This window comes from Oryx dammah, unplaced genomic scaffold (genome assembly GCF_014754425.2).
Source record: "Oryx dammah isolate SB20612 unplaced genomic scaffold, SCBI_Odam_1.1 HiC_scaffold_7, whole genome shotgun sequence".
In the NCBI taxonomy this organism is placed as follows: Eukaryota; Metazoa; Chordata; class Mammalia; order Artiodactyla; family Bovidae; genus Oryx; species Oryx dammah.
The window spans coordinates 30,876,295-30,897,436 of NW_024070191.1; the positions used below are offsets into that span (position 1 = coordinate 30,876,295).

The 21,142-nt window shown below is 41.0% G+C and overlaps 1 protein-coding gene across 1 annotated transcript in view; it reads left to right on the forward strand.

The window, feature by feature from the left end:
* The window catches only part of KCNU1 (potassium calcium-activated channel subfamily U member 1), a 143,277-nt gene that overhangs the window by 44,383 nt on the left and 77,752 nt on the right, over window positions 1–21,142 (forward strand). Inside the window, exons 11-18 of the mRNA XM_040242924.1 lie at window positions 2,344–2,449; window positions 3,709–3,791; window positions 4,879–4,948; window positions 6,122–6,274; window positions 14,784–14,896; window positions 15,289–15,357; window positions 19,619–19,708; window positions 19,847–19,941. Coding sequence (XP_040098858.1) covers window positions 2,344–2,449; window positions 3,709–3,791; window positions 4,879–4,948; window positions 6,122–6,274; window positions 14,784–14,896; window positions 15,289–15,357; window positions 19,619–19,708; window positions 19,847–19,941 — 779 coding nt within the window. The remainder of the gene's footprint in view (window positions 1–2,343; window positions 2,450–3,708; window positions 3,792–4,878; window positions 4,949–6,121; window positions 6,275–14,783; window positions 14,897–15,288; window positions 15,358–19,618; window positions 19,709–19,846; window positions 19,942–21,142) is intronic.

The following is a 21,142-nucleotide window of genomic DNA, read 5'->3' on the forward strand; positions in this document are numbered from 1 at the left end:
CTTTTTAGGTTTTGCTTAGAATTTTTCCCTATCCCAGTACCTGTGGCGGATTCATGTTGATGTTTGGCAAAACCAATACAATATTGTAAAGTAATTAACCTCCAATTAAAATAAATAAATTTATATTTAAAAAATAGATAAATAAAAATAAATAAAAACAAAATAAATAAAAGATTTTTTAAATATTTATTTTTATTTATTTATTTGGCTGTACCAGATCTTAGCTGCAACATTAGGGGTCTTTTTAGTTGCAGCATGTGAGCTCTTAGTTGCCACATATAGGATCTAGTTCCCTGACCAGGGATTAAACCCAGGCCTCCTGCATCAGGACCTCAGAGTTTTAGCCATTGGACCACCAAGGAAGTCCCTTTAAATAAGATAATTAACTGCATTTCCTGTAAAGAAGTTTTGATTTTTTTGTTTTAAATTCCTAATTCTACTGGAATTTGGTTTTTGTGTGACATGACACATGAATAAAATTTCATCTTTTTCCATAGACACCAATTTTATCAATGCTAGTTTTTGAATAAATCCTTTTCCTCTCACTGATCTGACATGCTGTCAGTATGAATAGATCTCTTCTGTTTTTGTTTTTTTTAAAAATCAGTTTACCTGTCACTGCATTAATACTATACTTTTTTAATTTCTAAGGTTCATAATTAGTCCTTGTATATCTTAGGGCAAATTTTTCCTCCTTGCTTATCTTTATTCAGTAATTGACAAGCTCTTTTTGGCCTTTTATCTTCCATATAATTTTTATAATCATTTTATCATGAACTATGAAAAACTGCAGAAATTGATGAGAATCTCATTGAACTTTTAATTCAAAATTTACTTCTTTGTGTTACAATTTCTAACTCTGACTTCTATTTCTAACTCTAACTCTCAGATAACTTATGGTTATCTATTTATGTAGTTCTCAATTAGTGTTTCTTAATAATATTGCAAAATCTCCTAGCTTGCTGATGTTTATTATATATTATATAATTTTACATATTTATATTGTAATAAATTTATATGTCATATTTTATAGGTATTTAATATTTTCTGATACTATTGGAAACAGTGTCTCATTAATTGTATTTTCTAGTTGTTTGCTTTTGGTATAAAAAAGCAAATTGACTTTTGTATATTAATCTTCCATTCATCCATATTGTTAAATTAGAACATGTTATCACTTACATCTGAAATCTAAAAAAAAAGTCACTCTTCCATAAACAAAGTGGAGAGATGGTTTGCCAAGGGTTGGGAACTGGGAGAAACAGGGAAAGATTTGGTAAAAGGGTACAGACTTTCTTTTTTAAGATGAATAAAATCTGAGGATCTAACATAAAACATGGTGACCATAGTTGATAACACTATTATATAATTGAAATTTGCTAAGAGAGTAGAATTTACAATGTCATCACCCCCACAAAAGGTAAATGTGTGAGGTGTGATGGATGTGTTAATTAACTCAGTGGGAGGAGTCTTTCACAGTATATACATCTATCAAATCATGTCAAACACTAAAGTGAAAAAGTGAAAGTTGCTCAGTTGTATCTGACTCTTTGTGACCCCACAGGCTATACAGTCCATGGAATTCTCCAGGCCAGAATACTGGAGTGGGTACCCTTTCCCATCTTCGGGGGATCTTCCCAACCCAGGGATTGAACTCAGGTCTCCCACAATGCAGACTGATTCACTAAATATTTTACAATTTTAATTGTCAATTTTGCCTCAATAAAAATGAAAAATGTTCTAAAGTTGTTTGCAGAATTTATAAATATCAAACTTGATTATCATTTTCCCCTTTGATCTGTCAATAATTGAGAGAGATGCATTGAGATATTTTATTGCAGTGGCAGATCCATCTATTTGTCTCTTCTGCTGCTGCTGCTAAGTCACTTCAGTCGTGTCTGACTCCGTGCGACCCCAGAGATGGCAGCCCACCAGGCTCCCCCATCCCTGGGATTCTCCAGGCAAGAACACTGGAGTGGGTTGCCAATGTTTACATATTTAGAAACTATTTTATTTAATTGTTTTAAAATGCTATGTCTTTTTGAATAATTGAAATATTCTCATTTGATCCTGAACTTCCTTGTTCATAGTAATTCTTTTTTATTATTATTATTAATCCAATTTGTACCGTTTCACATCACTATGACTGATGTACCTGAGCTCCAGACCCATTCCTAGAATTAAGCTAATGGTATCAACATCACCTGAGCATGGGGATTAGTAATGGAAGATGTATATTTTCCAAGAGTATTAGGGTTTTTATTAAATGCACTAATAATATAACAGTCTCTAAACTGAAGCCACTCTTCTTTTTCCATCTCTGGCACGGCATCCTTTGTCCAGGGTCCTTCCTTCGTTGGAATTGGAAACCATATTTAAGCGCCACATGGCCTATACAACCTTCATTTCTGGGTCTGCACTGAAGTGGGAGGATCTGAGGCGAGTTGCGGTAAGATCTAGTTCTTTTCCTCCTTGTCGTTTCCCTAAGCTAAAACAATTAAAACAATGTGTTGCTCTTCCCAAAGGTATTACTCCAGACTCTTAACTGGGGGAAATATGACCTCTTCAACTTGAAAAACTGATCATAGAGGACATGTTAGCAATTGGCCTTCAAATCCTTCTTGACAAATACCAAGCCAACCTCACTGTTTACATACATTTACATTTTAATTTTTTATTTCACTGAAATCTCTGACTACAACAGTTTTATTTTATTGTTCTAATAGATCTGGAAAAGTTGTGGATAGCAGAAGTGTGTTAGATCTTTCTATCCAAGTAGGATTCTTACCAGATGACAGATTTCTAGGAGTCTGTCAGCTTTCACCAACTTCTAAACACACTGATATGTCCTTTCATAGAAAGGGCATGAATGAAGACAGCAGAGATCCCACTTAGGCTGAGACTAAGACAGAAACAAACCCTCTAGATATCTTTCATTTAAGGCCAAGGCCAGCATCCTTTCATGTTTTAGGTCTCACAGAATCATATATACCAAAAGCTTCAGTTTTTAAAGTAGAGATTTACAGAGTCAACACAAAGAAGTGAAGCAAAAACTGACACAGGCAAAATAATCTTTCTCCTTCCTGCAGCTTGGGATAAGAACCTCTTCAGTATTTTTTTTTTTTTTTTGCTAAACTGAAAGGCAATTGCTTAAAAGGTCTTATTGCTCATGTAATTGCTTCAAAGGTCTTATTGCTCATCACTGCTCATAAATTGATGTTTTTGGATGATAGGAAAAATATCACTATGCACTATTCCCATTTTAAAGCAATCTGCATCTGTGTCAGGGACCCTGATCCATCTAAGGTGCCTCTCTCAGGTATCCTTATCACCAGTCCTTCTCAAGTGCGCTCTCTCTCTCATTGGAATTCTATGACACAACCATGAGCTGTCAAGGTGGCTCAGTGATAAAGAATCTACCTGCTATGCAGGAGATGTGCGATACGCAGGTTCAGTTCCGGGTTCGGGAAGATCCCTGGAGTAGGGATCTTCTACTCCAGGGCCACCTACTCCGCTATTCTGGCCTGGGAAGTTCCATGGACAGAGGAACCTTGAGGGCTACCACCCATGGGGTTGCCAAGAGTCCAGACACGACTGGATGACTGAGCATGCACCAGGTGACAGAATCCTAAGAAAACCCCGAAAGGGAACAGGCGAGCATTGCCCGTGCAATTAACAAGGTGACTGCTGTTTCGTCTTGAAGAATAGGTGGACTCTGCAGAAGCCTGCCTGATCATAGCCAACCCTCTGTGCAGTGATTTACATGCTGAAGACTCTTCAAACATTATGAGGTAAGAAGCCGGCACTGTGTCTTATATGCTCAGATTCTGGTCTTTATTTTCTCTCCTTTAAAATAAAGCCCAGTACATAGGACTAAACACGTGTCATCTATCATAGCACAGAGGATTCATCATATTCCAGGTTTCTGCCTTATTTTTTGCCCCCAGAGACAGCAGATGTATGAGAAAAGGAAGTCAAAATAGAGTTTCCTGTATGTTGATGTCCTTTCCCACTTACTTTCCTGGAGTTCTATGTGAATAACAGCTATGTAAATTTAAAAAGCAAACATACAGATAACTGATAAACTGTTCAGATAGCGCCTTTCTCACTAATATCATCTCAAAAATAAAGATAGCACATGTGATTTGTGAACCTTATTCAGAGACTTTATTTACTGGGGTTTTTTCTAGGAGTCTTAGTGAAAGGTTGTGTGTGGTTCAGTAGGGTGCACTTTAGACTTTTGGCCATATTTTCAAGATGGCTATGGATAGTGTTACCATCCTGAACTGAACTATCCATGAGCAGGAGCTTAATTTGTGGTAACAGATTTAAATGATCATTGTGATGGCAATGCCATTGTACCTAACCCAGATAATCTGTTGGCCCTCAGAGCAAAATAAATGTATATAGCTGAAGGTGACTCTACAAAAAGCAAGGAACAGTTAAGAAAATTGCCCTATGCAGTAAATATGAGAAGAATCTTAGTTTCTTATTTTGTAAAAGTTGTTTTGAGAAAGTTGTGTTAGACAGTCTATGAGCTACTTCAATAATAGATAGCAATTCGGTCCCTTTTTTTTTTTTTAATTAATGTGTTTGAGTTTGAAAGCTACAATGTATGAAAATTCCTCCTCAAGAATTGGTCCCAGATGACCACAATCTCTTAATACCAAGAGGTGACCTTACCATAGATATAATTTGCTAAGTCACTAAAATCGTAGTATTCTTCCACATGTATGCTAGTAAAGATCATAACAAAGAACTTTGTAATATGTGCTTTTCCTGTACTTATGCACACATCAGTTTAACTTTGAACTGAATTATATTACAAAGATGTTAGACATGGCACATCACTAATGAGACTATTTGTTGTTTATGTAGGGTGCTCTCTATCAAGAACTATTACCCTAACACCAGGGTCATCATACAGATACTTCAGTCCCATAACAAGGTATTGCAACATTATACCCTGTTCAGTATCCTCCTATTTTGGTCTACAGACCTAGATGAACCTTAGCTCCTCTAAGTAATATATGAACTTACTATTTTCTAGTGGGTCTGCACACAAAAGGTTTTTGCCAGTTGTAGGTGAAACTGGGAATCTCATTAAGATTATTAATCACATAAAAATGTCAATTTGACAAGAGTTATGTTTATATACTTTAAAAGATGCCTGATGGTCTGGAATCCGGTCATCCTGAATTTAGATGCTGACTCAGATCCTTCCATTCGGGTCACTGACAGGTCTTGACACAGCCTAAATACTGAGAGCCACTAAAATAAGTAGGCAGGTTGGACAAAGGTTTGAGAGACAGCCAAGGGCTAGGGCAGGGTTGAACAATGAGATTCGTCTACTGCACAAGTCCACTCGTTCAGGACTAGGAGAGATGGCTATTTTATCTGATGCATAGAAACCAACACAGAGAGTCAAATAAAAGGAAGAAACAGAGGACTATGTTTCAAAGAAAAGAACAAGATTAAACCTCAGGAAAAAAACTAATGAAAAGGAGAAATAAGGACACGCACAAGACTGAAAATGAGGGGATGGAAAAATATATTATGTGCCAATGGGAAACAGAATAAATCTGAAGAAGCTGTACCTGTCTTCAGACAAGATAGACTTGAAAACAAAGACTCTAATCAGATTAAAAGAAGAGCATTACATATGATAAAGGGGTCAATCCAGCAAGAAGATAGAACATTTGTAAATATTTATGACACCAACATAAGAGAACCTAAATTTATGAAGCAAATGTGAAGAAATCTAAAGGGAGGAATAGACAGCAATACTTTGTTTTGTTGAAGTACAGTTGATGTAAAATGTCATATTGGTTTCAGGTGTACAATATTCAATATTTGTATCTGTTGTGAAATGATGTAGTAATTCAGTATTTTTATAGATTATACTCCATTTAAAGTTATTTCAGAATAATGGCTATATTTCACTCTGCTGTACAGCATATCCTTGTTGCTTATCTACTTTATACGTAGCAGTTGGTGTTAAGAGAATTCCCTGCCCCTGTCTTGTCATTCCCTCCCTTTACCCACTGATAGCCACTAGCTTGTTACTAGCTTGTTTTCTGTGTCCATGAGACTGTTTCTGTTACTTTCTACCCTGAAACAGGCCTTTCTGCCAAAGATCCCCAGCTGGAACTGGAACACTGGCGACAACATCATCTGCTTTGCTGAACTAACGCTTGGATTCATCGCCCAGGGCTGCTTGGTGCCAGGCTTGTGTACCTTCCTGACGTCTCTATTTGTTGAGCAAAACAAGAAGGTAACCTTGTAAACTGATGTTGAATCTTGGCTCTGTCCCCATGTCCTCCTAAATATAAGATCAGATATAGAAAATAAAAATTTAGGAAAGCAAGAAGGCCCCGAGAAGTGAGATTTGGCTTCTACTTAAGCTGAGAAGGAATTGAGAGATCTGGATTGAAGTCCCAGGCACCACACTGACCTTAAAGAAGTTGTTTATCTGATTCTTTCCCGAGAATTATTACTGTTGTTTAGTCACTATGTCATGTCTGACTCTTTTTTTTTGCCGCCCCATGGACTATAGCCCCCAGGCTCCTCTGTCCATGGGATTCTCCAGACAAGAATCCTGGAGTGGGTTGCCATTTCCTTACCCAGGGGATCTTCCTGGCCCAGGTATCGAACCTGCATCTCCTGCACTGACAGATGGATTCTTTGCTGCTGAGCCACTGGGGAAGCCGTTACCTAAAAATATTTACTTGCGAAATAGAAACCATAACTCTGCTTCCTCCTTGCACTCCATGATATTATGAAACTAAATGTACTCATAAATCTAGAAGCACATTGAGTTACTGAAGATAGAAATATAAAATAAATAAAGAAAGAAATATAAAATAAAACGTATTAGTGGAGATTTCATATATTAACATATAAGTTAAATACAAAGTAATGGACAATAATAAATAATTATTTTCATCAGAGAAATAATTATACAAATAATCATTAAAATTTAATTTTACAGATTACTTTGGGGCATTCTATGCAGTAATAATAATAGTAGACACATGTTGAATGTCTACTGTGTGTCATACATTTTAAATACATGATGTTTCAGTCACAAAAAACTAAACAAACTGATCACACAGACCAGCCTTGTCTAACTCCATGAAACTATGAGCCATGCCATGTAGGGCCACCCAAGATGGACAGGTCATGGTGGAGAGGTCTGACAAAACGTGGTCCACTGGAGAAGGGAATGGCAAACCACTTCAGTATTCTTGCCTTGAGAACCCCATGAACAGTATGAAAAGGCAAAAAGATTGACACTGAAAGATAAACTTCCCAGGTAGATTGGTGTCCAATATGCTACTGAAGGAGAGTGGAGAAATAACTTCAGAAAGAATGAAGAGATGGAGCCAAAGTGAAAACAATGCCCAGTTGTGGATGCAACTGGTGATGAAAGTAAAGTCCGATGCTGTAAAGAGCAATATTGTGTAGGAACCTGGAATGTTAGGTCCATGAATCAAGATAAATTGGAAGTGGTCTAACAGGAGATGGCAAGTGTGAAGATCAACATTTTAGGAATCAATGAACTAAAATGGACTGGAATGGGTGAATTTAATTCAGATTACCATAACATGTACTACTGTGGGCAAGAATTCCTAGAAGAAAGAGAGTAGACCTCATAGTCAACAAAAGACACCAAAATGCAGTACTCCGAAGTATCTCTGTTCATTTCCAAAGCAAACCATTCAATATCACAGTAATCAAACTCTAGGCCCCAACCACTAGTGCCGAAGAAGCTGAAGTTGAACAGTTCTATGAAGACCTACAAGACCTTCTAGAACTAAAACCCAAAAAAGATGCCCTGTTCATCATAGGGCACTGGAATATAAAAGTAGGAAGCCAAGAGACACCTGGAATAATCGGCAAGTTTGGCCTTGGAGTACAAAATGAAGCAGGGCAAAAGCTAACAGAGTTTTGTCAAGAGAATGCACTGGTCATAGCAAACACCCTCTTCCAGCAATACAAGAGAAGACTCTACACATGGACATCTCCAGATAGTCAATACCAAAATCAGATTGATAATATTCTTTGCAGCCAAAGATGGAGAAGGCCTATACAGTCAGCAAAAACAAGACTAGGAGCTGACTGTGGCTCAGATCATGAACTCCTTATTGCCAAATTCAGAAATAAATTGAAAAAACTAGGGAAAACCACTAGACCATTTAGGTCTGACCTAAACCAAATCCCATATGATTATACAGTGGAAGTGACAAATAGACTCAAGGGGTTAGATCTGATAGACAGAGGGCCTGAAGAACTATGGATGGAGATTCATGACACTGTACAGGAGGCAGAGATCAAGACCATCCCCAAGAAAAACAAATGCAAAAAGGCAAAATGCTTGTCTGAGGAGACCTTACAAACACCTGGACAAAGAAGAGAAGTGAAAGGCAAAGGAGAAAAGGAAAGATAAATCCATTTGAAAGCAGAGTTCCAAAGAATAGCAAGGAGAGATAAGAAAGCCTTCCTCAGCGGTCAGTGGAAAGAAATAGAGGAAAACAATAGAATGGAAAAGACTAGAGATCTCTTCAAAAAAAATTAGATACACCAAGGGAATATTTCATGCAAAGACGGGCACAATAAAGGACAGAAAAAGTATGGACCTCACAGAAGCAAAAGATATTAAGAAGAGGTGGCAAGAATACATGAAGAACTACACAAAAAAGATCTTCATGACCCAGATAACCATCATGGTGTGATCACTCACCTAGAGCCAGACATTCTAGAATATGAAGTCAAGTGAACCTTAGGCAGCATCACAATAAACAAAGCTAGTGAAAGTGATGGAATTCCAGCTGAGCTGTTTCAAATCCTAAAAGAGAATGTTGTGGAAGTGCTGCACTCAATATACAAGCAAATTTGGAAAACTCAGCCACGATCACAGGACTGGAAAAGGTCAGTTTTCATTCCAATCCCAAAGAAAGACAATGCCAAAGAATGTTCAAACTACGACACAATTGCACTCATCTCACATGCTGGCAAAGTAATGCTCAAAATTCTCCTAGCTAGGCTTCAATAGTACTTGAACCAAGAACTTCCAGATGTTCAAGCAGGATTTAGAAAAGGCAGAAGAACCAGAGCTCAAATTGCCAACGTCCATTGGATCATCAAAAAAGCAAGAGAATTCCAGAAAAACATCTACTTTTGCTTTATTGACTACACAAAAGCCTTTGACTGTGCGGATCACAAGAAATTGTGGAAAATTCTGAAAGAGATGGGAATACCAGACCACCTTACCTGCCTCTTGAGAAATCTGTATGCACGTCAGAAAGCAACAATTAGAACCAGACATGGAACAACAGACTTGTTTCAAATTGGGAAAGGAATATGTTAAGGGTCTATTTTGTCCCCCTGCTTATTTAACTTATATGCAGAGTACACCATGGGAAATGCCAAGCTGGATGAAGCACAAGCTGGAATCAAGATTGCCAGGAGACATATCAATAACCTCAGATATGCAGATGACACCACCCTTATGGCAGAAAGTGAAGAGGAGCTAAAGAGCCTTTTGATGAGGTGAAAGAGAAGACTGAAAAAGCTGCCTTAAAACTCTACATTCAGAAAATGAAGGTCATAGCATCTGATCCCATCACTTCATGGCCAATTGATGGGGAAACAGTGGAAACAGTGACAGACTTTCTTTTCTTGGGCTCCAAAATGACTGCAGATGGTGACTGCAGCCATGAAATTAAAAGACACTTGCTCCGTGGAAGAAAGATGTGACCAACTAGACAGCATATTAAAAAGCAGAGACATTACTTTACCCATCAGAGGTCCATTTATTCAAAGCTATAGTTTTTCCAGTGGTCATGTATGGATGTGAGAGTTGGAGCCTAAAGAAAGCTGAGCACCAAAGAATTGATGCTTTCGAGCTATGGTGCTGAGAAGACTCTTGAGAGCCCCTTGAACTACAAGGAGATCCAACCAATCAATCCTAAAGGAAAGCAATCCTAAATGTTCATTGGAAGGACTGATGATGAAGCTAGAGCCTCAATACTTTGGCCACCTGATGCAAGGAACTGACTCATTGGAAAAGACATGATTCTGGGAAAGATTGAAGGCAGGAGGAGAAGGGTACAATAGAGGATGAGATGGTTGGATGGCATCACCGACTCAATGGACATGAGTTTGAGCTCTGGGAGTTGGTGATGGACAGCGAGGCCTGGCGTGCTGCAGTCCAAAGGCTTGCAAAGAGTTGGACAGGACTAAGTGACTGAACTGAACTGAACTGATGTTTCTCTCAGTATTTCAAGGGAGTATCCCAGTTGTGGAAGCTAACTAGTTGACTGTATAATAAGTTAATGAGTAACAGACAGAAAATTGTCTGACTTACAGTCTTATTACTGTGCCCTGTGCCTCTGGCTGTTGGATATCTACTTCCAGTCTCCTACATCAGGTCTTTTGATACCTTTGCTTGAGACAAATTAAGTGGCTCAGTGGACTACCAGGATGAAATATGATAGCACATAGCATGGCCTTCCAAATGCCATCCCCATGAAGCGCTTCCAAGAAAGATATTCTCAACGCTCAGCTGGGTCTGGAAAACTCACAGTTTCTCCAGAGAGTGACCTTTCTCTCCATCTAATTATTCATCCACATTTTACCCTTCTTATGCTCAATTTTCTTTATGACTTCTCCTTGCATTTTATTTCCTTTTTTCAAATAAATTAAAAAAAAAATTGGCATTCCTTTTCTGGTCCTTTCTCCAGCACTGTAAAGAAAAAGCAAAAGAAGTGAAAGATTCAAAAGATACTCTGGCCAGCAAAATGCTCACTGGAAACCACAGAATTCCTTCTGTGAATATAAGGAGATGAGGCTTCCCAGATGGTGCTAGTGGTAAAGAACCCACCTGCCAATACAGGAGACACAAGAGATGCGGGTTTGATCCCCGCATGGGAAGATCCCCTGGAGGAGGGCATGGTACCCACCCCAGTGTTCTTGCCTGGAGAATCCCATTGACAGAGGAGCCTGGTGGGCTATCCATAAGACTGCAAAGAGTCCAACACGACTGAAGCGACTTAACACATAACACATGCATATACAGAGAAGTAGAGCTGGCCGTCAGGCAGTCAGAATGAGCCTTGGTGATGCTGCAGCGAACAAACTTTAACCTACCAACCCAGAGAGCATATTGAAAAGCAGAGACATGACTTTGCCAACTAAGGTCCATCTAGTCAAGGCTATGGTTTTTCCAGTGGTCATGTATGGATGCGAGACTTGGACTGTGAAGAAAGCTGAGCGCTGAAGAATTGATGCTTTTGAACTGTGGTGTTGGAGAAGACTCTTGAGAGTCCCTTGGACTGCAAGGAGATCAACCAGTCCATCCTAAAGGAGATCAGCCCTGGGTGTTCTTTGGAAGGACTGATGCTAAAGCTGAAACTCTAGTACTTTGGCCACCTCATGCGAAGAGTTGACTCATTGGAAAAGACCCTGATGCTGGGAGGGATTGGGGGCAGGAGGAGAAGGGGACGACAGAGGATGAGATGGCTGGATGGCATCACGGACTCGATGGACGTGAGTCTGAGTGACCTCCAGGAGTTGGTGATGGACAGGGAGGCCTGGTGTGCTGCGATTCATGGGGTCGCGAAGAGTTGGACACGACTGAGCGACTGAACTGAGCTGAGTGGTCACTGTGTGTGACCCAGCAAGTGGCTGGTGAGGACATTGTCTTTGCCTGTGAGTTATAAGCTTAGAAAAGCGAGAGTTAACTGCAATATCTGCTGTGGTGACTGTGATTTTACTCTCCATGTCTGGAGAAAATAGAGGGAGAACTCTACATGAAGATTTTGTCTCCTTCGTGGAAATACAGAAGGTACAGATGTACAACCTGCCCTGCTGTGGCTTTGTTTTCTGTCCTTGTTTGTCATTGGTTTTTCCTACTGTTTGTTTGTCTAAGTTGGAACCTCCTCAGTGATGATGGTCACCTGTCAATATTCATACAGTGGCTTCTGGAAGATAGGAATTAAGGGAGACTTGGGGTCATGATCATTTGTTGATCAGGGAGTTTGAAGTCTGAAACCCCCTTTCAGGAATTCTAAATTGATCAGAGTCAGGGCAAAATTTTCTCATGTTGTACTCGGCTCTGGTGCTTTAGATTCTGTAATTAATTAAATTAACTAAAATTAATTCAATTAATTATTAACTTAAATTAATTAAACCCATTAACTTAGATTTAATGGTCAGGAGGCCACTGTCTTATGGTCCACTTTGCTCGGATGAGGCATTTAAACTTTCTCTGACAGTTTCTGCATCTGTAAAATAAGACTTGCTAATCCCTGGTGGCTCAGAGGTTAAAGTGTCTGCCTGCAATGCAGGAGACCTGGGTTCGATCCCTGGGTTGAGAAGATCCCCTGGAGAAGGAAATGGCAACCCACTCCAGTATTCTTGCCTGGGGAATCCCATGGATGGAAGAGCCTGGTGGGCTACAGTCCGCAGGGTGGCAAAGAGTCGGACGTGACTCAGTGACTTCACTTCACTTCAGTCTACTCGTAGGCTTCCCAGGTGGCGCTAGTGGTGAAGAATCCATCTGCAATGCAGGAGACATAAGAGACGTGGGTTCGATCCCTGGGTTGGGAAGATCACGGGGAGAAGGGAATGGCAACCCACTCCAGTATTTTTGCCTGGAGAATCCCATGGACAGAGGAGCATGATGGGCTGTAGTCCATGGGGTTGCCAAGATTTGGGCATGACTGAAGCAACTTAGCACGCAATCTACTTGTGATCTGATTTTTCCCAGGTATTGAGTTAATATTTGTAAAACTTCTGAGCAGTCAGATTAGAAAGCCTTGAGTCAGTGCCACATATTCTGACTCTACTGATCTATATTGATTATATGGTGAGAAGTTGAAGTCTGAGTAGCATTTCTGGTTGGTTCTAAGCACAGAGCATTGCCTTAAACTTAAACTTGGATTAGATTTAATCCAACTGATTTACTTGAACTCCCTGAGTCTACTGTCCAAATCCCAAATCTGTCTTGTCTTCCTGTTTCTTTTTCTGATAAAAAAAAAAAAAAGACTCAAGAAATCTTCATATCTATGGTTATTTTTTGGGCCATATGCTCAGTTGTGTCCAACTCTTTGTGATCCCATGGACTGTAGCCCACCAGCCTCCTCTGTCTATGGGATTTTCCAGGTAAGAATACTGGAGTTGGTTGCCCTTTCTTCCGCCAGGAGATATTCCCGACCCAGGGATCAAACCTGTGTCTCATGTATCCTGCATTGAAGGCAGATTCTGTACCTGCCAAGCCATCGGAGTTTTACTTTCTTGCAAAAACTGGAGCCTTTGGGTTGGCAGCACTAAGCCAGGTTCTATAGTCAATGAGGACTTAAATCATGGGCTGAACTGCCGAAGGAGGTGAGCCTTCCTCACTAAAGGATTTTAAGAAAGTAGGAGGGGACTTCCTGGCGGTCCAGTGGTTAAGAATCCATCTTCCAATGCAGGGGATGCAGGTTCAGTCCCTGGTCAGGGAACTAAGACCCCCCACGCTGGGCCTGTGCACTAAAACTAGAGACCTTCATGCACCCACTAGAGAGAGCTCATGCACCACAGTGAAGACCCAGTGAAGCCAGTCATAATAGTAATTTTAAAAAAAGAAAATGGGAAAATACAGGAGAGCCTGCAGCTTGGGACTCGGATGAGGTATGCTAGAAAGAAGTGGTCGTTTATAGCAGGGCAGAATTTTTTTGTTCATCTGTTTCTTTTTTTTTTTTTTTCTTCCTAAACCACAAGATGGCCATCTGAGGCATGTTTCTGGGCTGGCCTTAACTCTCCAGCGCCAAGGTGTTTCACAGTTCCTAGAAATTCCAGGCTTCATCAGAGATTCTGGGCTTTAAGGGGCCTGTCCTGCTCAGAGCAGCGTGGTGGTGATTCTCAGGGCTACAAGGGGAAGAAGAAGAGAACAATGCAAATAGTGCAAAACAACATCCCGGGGGTCTTGTACAGACGAGAACAGCATTTAGCTTTTTCTGAGAGACAGAGAAATCCTTCCGTCACATCCCTCTTTGTCTAGAAACCTGTCGCTGTCCTTGATTTCTCAATGTCATGTCCAAGCATTGGGACAGCTTTTTGAGTTTATTTGAACCAAGAAGGGGTTCTGATCCTGAGCAGAAGTCATCAACAGTTTCATCCTTGTGGTATATGATTAGTCAGTGACTAGGAAATTAATATTTTTTTAATAATCTTAAACAGCCATACCTAGGAGGAGATAAGTTGGATTCCACATTCCCCTTCCCATCTTGTTGTTCCTGACTCAAAAAACAATCTACCTGCTGAAATAACTAGAAGAAGAATTCATTTCTAGCAGGAAGCACGATTAAATCATGGTGTTCCCTCTTCGTTATGGGAATCCTTGAGATGTATGATGGAGTTTTAGTTCTTCCTTTGACATCTGTCCAGTTAATCATGAGGACAAAGCTCCTTTCTTTTCATTAAAAAAAATTTTTTTTATATGGACCATTTTAAAATCTTTACTGAGTTTTTCACACTGTTGTTTCTGTTGTTTATGTGTTGGTTTTTTTGGCCACAAGTCATGTGGGATCCTAGCTCCCTGATCAGGGATCACCCGCACCCCCTGCTTTGTAAGGAGAAGTCTGAACTCCTGGACCACCTGGGAAGTCCTGACAAAGCTCCCTCCCGGGACCTGAATGCCAGTGGGTACTGGTTTGGTACTGGGCAGAACACGCAGCTTGAACTAGTAGACCCTGAACTCCACGTCACCCGGCCTCCCGTGACCTGGCTGTGTGTTCCAGATCTGTCCTCACGAGCCTTGGCAGCAGCTTTTCTGCAATGGCCTGAAGAACAAAATCCTGACGCAACGTCTCTCCAATGACTTTGCTGGGATGAGCTTTCCTGATGCTTGCCAGTAAGTGAAGGGGAAAACCTCTCCTTGGTTTCGTGCCATGCACCCTTTCCCCAGAGCTCACAGAGGGCTCACTATAGGCTCGGTAGCAGGCCCCAAAGGCCTAAGGATGAGTAAGTTGGAGCGTCTGCTGCCTGGGCTGGGGGTTACAGTCCGTGCGGGACAGGGTCGTGGCTGTCCCAGTTGGCTCCCTGGCTGTGAGTTACTCCAGGGTGGACTCACTCTCCTCTAATGTCCAAATGTTCAGAGAACGTTTCGTGTTTGAGCGGCCCTCCCCCTGCCGAGCGGGCGGTGTCCCTCCAGGCGCAGAGCCCAGCACAACACCCAGCCCCCCATCACTGGGAGCCGGTGCTTGCTCTCCTGTCTCACCTCACCCCTCCTCGTCTTCTCTCCAGGCTCTGCTTCACGAAGATGCACCTCCTGCTGATCGCCATCGAGCACAAGTCCACCTGCTACGGTTACTGGTATCAGTGAGGCTTCGAATCTCTTCAGATTCTTTGAGGACACTCTTTAAAGATAATGATTTTGGCAGAGACACAGCCTTAACTAAGCTTGCAGCCCTGTGGTGAGAGCTGGCCTCTCAGGCACCCAGGCAGCTGTGGTGCATTTGATACTGTCTGTGAACACTGGGGTTCGAAAGGTTGCCCAGTAGGTGGGCAAAGACTTTGTCTCTGTTGCCCTGGTCTTGCCCCAGTGTCTTTCACGATCAGGAGAGAGAGAGGACAATATCACCTTCTCAGATCTGTTCCTCTTAATACATTCCCAGATCTTGTAAGGCTTGACCGTAGATCATACCATGAAATAGAATTATTTGTGATCAAAGTGTTCCCACAAACCTTAGAAAGCCTTAGAAACTAATCTGAAAAATATGAAAAAAAAATGCGGATTTGACTGACTTACAGGGCAAAGTTTGCTGTTGATCAGGTAGATGAAAGAAAGAAGTACCCTTATTAGACCATAAGCATTTCCTGAAAATGCATATAGGATAATATAAGAAATATGAGAAGTGATCGTACAATAAAAAAAGAAAATCCAGAATCAACCACAATGATATAGAGATAAAAGATGCTGGAAAACAAGAAAAAGTGGGGCTTAAGTGGAATGGGAAACAAGAAACATGTGGCTTGTATTTTTTTTTTTTTTAGTGGAAAACTTCCTTTAATTCTGAATTAAATTGGAATCAATAGACTAGGTTCAGAACACGGTTCTGATTTGCCAGATCAGTGGCCTTGGAGAAGTGTCCATCACCTGTAAAATGAGGAAGTCACGCGAATGAATTCCTAGGATCTCTTCCAGCTCTAAGACTGACATTACCAGGAGCCTAGACTCATAGGAAACCCTTAAAATTTCAGTAATGTTGAATGATATCAGTATAAGTATCTGAAAAGTTCAAAAGAAGGAATAATGTGTCATGTAGAAAGAGTGTAGAAGGTATCTGAGTTGAAAGGACTCAGCAGGGTATGTCACAAAGCAAGTCCTTAACGAGAGTGAAGACTCGCATCCTCTGGCCACTACATTTTATTTAACAATTCCACCATACTCACGAAAATTTCAAAATCTAAACCAATGTCCGAGTTCCCTTTCTGCTGGAAATAGATGAGAGTGAAGAGGTTGGTGTCTTACTTCACAGGGCGGGCAGTTTGAGTTTCAGAGCAGCCCAAAGCTTGATCAGGGTTTTAACATCTGATCAGGTTTTAACATCTTTGGCCTTCAACAACTGGGATTATACATCAGAATTATTTGCAAAGTTTTAAAGACAGAGAATTCAGAACCCCACTTCTGAAAAATAGACATAGAATTCAAAAATAACACTTATAAAACCCAAATCTTTGAATTGGTTTTGAATCTCTATAATAAAGTCATTTTTGTTCACTGGCAGTCAGAAATGACTGCGCCAAATGCTCTTAATACCATTTCCACATTTAACATCCCAGATTTCTATCAACTTTATTAGGATGACTGTTAGGACACTGTGGACCAGAAACATGAGTGAGCAGCTAAGTTCCATGTATATTCAAGAAGTTCTGGTGCTATTTACTCCCTAGCAGACATCTACCCACAGTGAGAGAGACACCTGCTCTGACATAGATTTAACTCTGGTTTCTCACCAAAGAGTCAGAGTTGCATCAAAAGAATAAAATCCTGATTTGGCAAAGATATTGGTAACAGCAGTCTTACATGATTGCTTGTTCCTGACCAACGCTGGTTTAAGCACTTCACTTACATGAACTCCTGAATCCTCACAACAACGCTGTAAGAAGGGTACAATTATTTGCTCCATTTTATGGAGGAGGAGCTAAGAAAGGGTAAATAGTTTTCCCAAGCTCGCACCACACCCAAGGGGCAAACGAGAATCTAAACTCAGTCTGGGCACTTATGTGATCGGAGCTCTTCTAGTCACCTAGCTGTGTTAAAGCCACCAGTCACTTCACAGAATGAAATCAGGGAAACTCAATGCTGTGCTTTAGGCAAGTATATTGAAAAACTAGGCGGAAACCTATATCTCCTCACTATTTCTGTTCTTTTCTAATTGATATACTTGAGTAGACTCTAAGATGGGCAAAAGCCCTGGGTAATCCTCAGAGTCTGTCTTGGGGAATAATTTATCACCTGGTAAGTGGTAAAGCTGGATCACACCCCAATTAGAGAATTTCCTGAGTCTGTTCCAGGGGCCAGCATTTTCTAACAGAGCAGCTTGTCGTGATTCATGAACAAGAGGTCAAGTCTTCGGAGAAAGTTCACCTTTTCTTACAAATGCAACCACAGAAGTTATCACAACTGTATCTTCATAACTAAGTATTCAATTTGAGTTCAGAGGACCCTGCCTTTAAAAAAAGACATATTAAGATACAACTTGAGCATATACTTCTTGAGCAGTGGACATCAGCCCATGATATTGGAGTAGGGGAGGCACAATCCATGCTTTTCAGGCTTAAAAGCGATCATTCCGTGTATGTGTTAGTCAGTTAGTACTCAGAGAAAGCCCTACACAGGGTCTCGTAATAATCTACTTGAACACAGCTATTCAACATCTTTTACTCCCAGCATAGATCTGAAGAGCTTTTGTTGCGCAACCTCTTTTATTTTTGTAAGGCTCGAACACTTGCACATTACTTTGGAATATCCTAACAGACTAAGCTTTGCCCAAACAAAGACTTGACTTCTTTCCATTGTGAGTATAATAGGAAGGGTGTGTTTCAAAGGAGGAAAGGAGAACTTTGATCATGTACAAACAAAGTGAGGGAAGGCATAGGGTCATGAGATCTAACCATATTGGAGGTCTAAATTAAAGGAAATAAAAATGGGAGAGCCTGACAAACAGGGAGAATTTGAGGAATTCAGACAGTCACAATGGAGTAGCCCATCAAAAAATATTATGGTTCAAATTTATAAGACAGTGTTTTCAAATACCCAAAGCATAATAAAACAGAAAATATTCAAGTAGTGAATATTTGAATAAATATTCAAAATATTCAAGTGGTGTAGAAATAGAAACAGTTCATGTGGTTCCTGCTTTCAAAAATCTTACAGTCAAGATAGATGAAAGTGAAGTCAAAGACGAAAGTGAAGTCAAAGACATGAGTTTAAAAACTGTCAGTCAGTCAGTTCAGTCGCTCAGTTGTGTCCAACTCTTTGCGACCCCATGAATCATAGCACGCCAGGCCTCCCTGTCCATCACCAACTCCCGGAGATCACTCAGACTCACGTCCATCGAGTCCGTGATGCCATCCAGCCATCTCATCCTCTGTCATCCCCTTCTCCTCCTGCCCCCAATCCCTCCCAGCATCAGTCTTTTCCAATGAGTCAACTCTTCGCATGAGGTAGCCAAAGTACTGGAGTTTCAGCTTTAGCATCATTCCTTCCAAAGAAATCCCAGGGTTGATCTCCTTCAGAATGGACTGGTTGGATCTCCTTGCAGTCCAAGGGACTCTCAAGAGTCTTCTCCAACACCACAGTTCAAAAGCATCAATTCTTCGGTGCTCAGCCTTCTTCACAGTCCAACTCTCACATCCATACATGACCACTGGAAAAACTGTAGCCTTGACTAGACGGACCTTTGTTGGCAAAGTAATGTCTCTGCTTTTGAATATGCTATCTAGGTTGGTCATAACCCTCCTTCCAAGGAGTAAGCGTCTTTTAATTTCATTGCTGCAGTCACCATCTGCAGTGATTTTGGAGCCCCCCAAAATAAAGTCTGACACTGTTTCCACTGTTTCCCCCTCTATTTCCCATGAAGTGATGGGACCAGATGCCATGATCTTCGTTTTGTGAATGTTGAGCTTTAAGCCAACTTTTTCACTCACTGTACTGGCCAATAAAAGGAACTCTTGAATCCAGCTATTAATAGTTAATCTGAAGGGCAAAAAGCCTAATGATGTATACCACTAGAATGACCATAAGACTAGCAACTGTGCGGCCTTGGCCTCTCTGGCTTTGGATATCTCAGATTAGCCAAGCTTCCTGCATCTGCATTGCTTTGACTATTTCTGATTCAGGGCATAGTCCAGGGAATGTACGCAGCTCAGGTACTGAGTTTTGACCTGGCTCCCTCTCAGGATGTTTGTCAGCAATTGATCGATTAAATGCAGTCAAACCCCCATTTTCTACTGTAAATTCCTGCAATAAAAGGGGATTGAGTCCTATTAACTCTGCAACTTAGAGAATCCATTGGTAAAAACCGATATTGGAGGGGGAAGTTACTGTATTTTTATTTTCTGTTTCCAGCGGGCTGATGTTAAATCCACCTGCTCAAGTTAAGCTCCATAAGAACACGCTAGGGTTCTTTATCGCTGAATCTGCAAAGCATGTCAAAAGGTAAAAATTTTTTTATCACTTTACAGGGAGAAAGCCCTAAAGCAAATACAATTTAATGACAGACGGGCTGAGTCAGCCCCGTGCTGCTTCTGCGTGAAACCTCACGTAAGTCATTCTTGATTTGCTCTTGTTGTCCAGAGCCTTCTTTTACTGTGCCATCTGTCACAGCGATGTGCAGACTCCCGAGCTAATTGAAAAATGTTACTGCAAAAGCAAGACTCGACACGCGACAGGCAAGTGCGCTTTCTTGTCCTCAGCTCAGCTTTGGGGGGTGTGGCCAAAGAAAGGGGAGGGGCTTCATCTCTTAAAAGAGGAGATTCGCTTGAACCGGGCCAAGAAGAGACAGATTCTTCCCCACTGGGCATCCCAGACCTGAGAATCTGTCTTTTAGAGCTGGAGGAAACCTCACTAGTTGTCGTTCTCGTTCTCTAGTACAACCCCTTCACAGGCTAGACAAAGGAGCTCTGGGAGGGATGCAGTAATTTTATCCAAGGTCTCACAGCCAGCTGCAGGCACCTCCCAACTCAGTCCCAGGCCACACGGGCGATGAGCCTGTTGACTTTTCTCCATGTATTTTCCCACCTTCAGTCTGAAAGTTCAGCCTCTATTTGACTGCTTGCTGGGCCATAAGGGCGGCCCCTCAGGACCATTTCTATTTTTTTTTTATTAAGATGTCTTTGACATGCAACATTGCATACATTTAAAGTGTCCAACATTATCTGACTGACACATTTATATCACAATATACGATTGCCATTGTAGCATTAGCTAACACCTCTGTCACAGGGCATAGTTATCATTTCTTCTAGCATTGGGAACAAAACCGTTCCCTGAGGACTCTGTTCCTCTGCGGATTGTCAAGAGTGTAAAAATTTCTCATGCTGACATAGTAATGAGGAAATGAAACTCTCTCCCTTTACTCAAATTGAACTGGATAGCTCACCAGCAAACCCTTACCAGTTAATGGAAGGAAGAGTTAACCTCGAGAATGCACGATAATTTGGTCCCTTCTGGTTGAAAATTTAGTCTCTTTCAGGTACATTAAAGATGGTTTAGGTTAATTCCCAGTGTTTCAGCATTTAAGTTTAATTCAGAATTTGAATTTCCTGTCAGGACTCTTCTCTCTAAGGTTCTTCTCTTCCCGAGTGGTAGTCTCGCTGAATGCAGGCGTAAGCTTGCTTAGCCCCGTGGACAGGGGCATCCTTCCATGAGAGTCCCTACTGGCTCCTGAGCTCTGTAACTGTCCTCTTCTGTGGCCTCTGCATCAGCAATGAGTGACTGTTCCTCCTGGATTTAGGGGATTTAGGTCACCTTCTGTTGTTCGTTGCTGCGATCCATCATCCCTGCCATAGCTTCTAGACTTTTTTTTTTCCAGATAGAATTTTCTTTTAAAAAATTATCTTTTATTGAAGTATAGTTGATTTACAGTGTGGT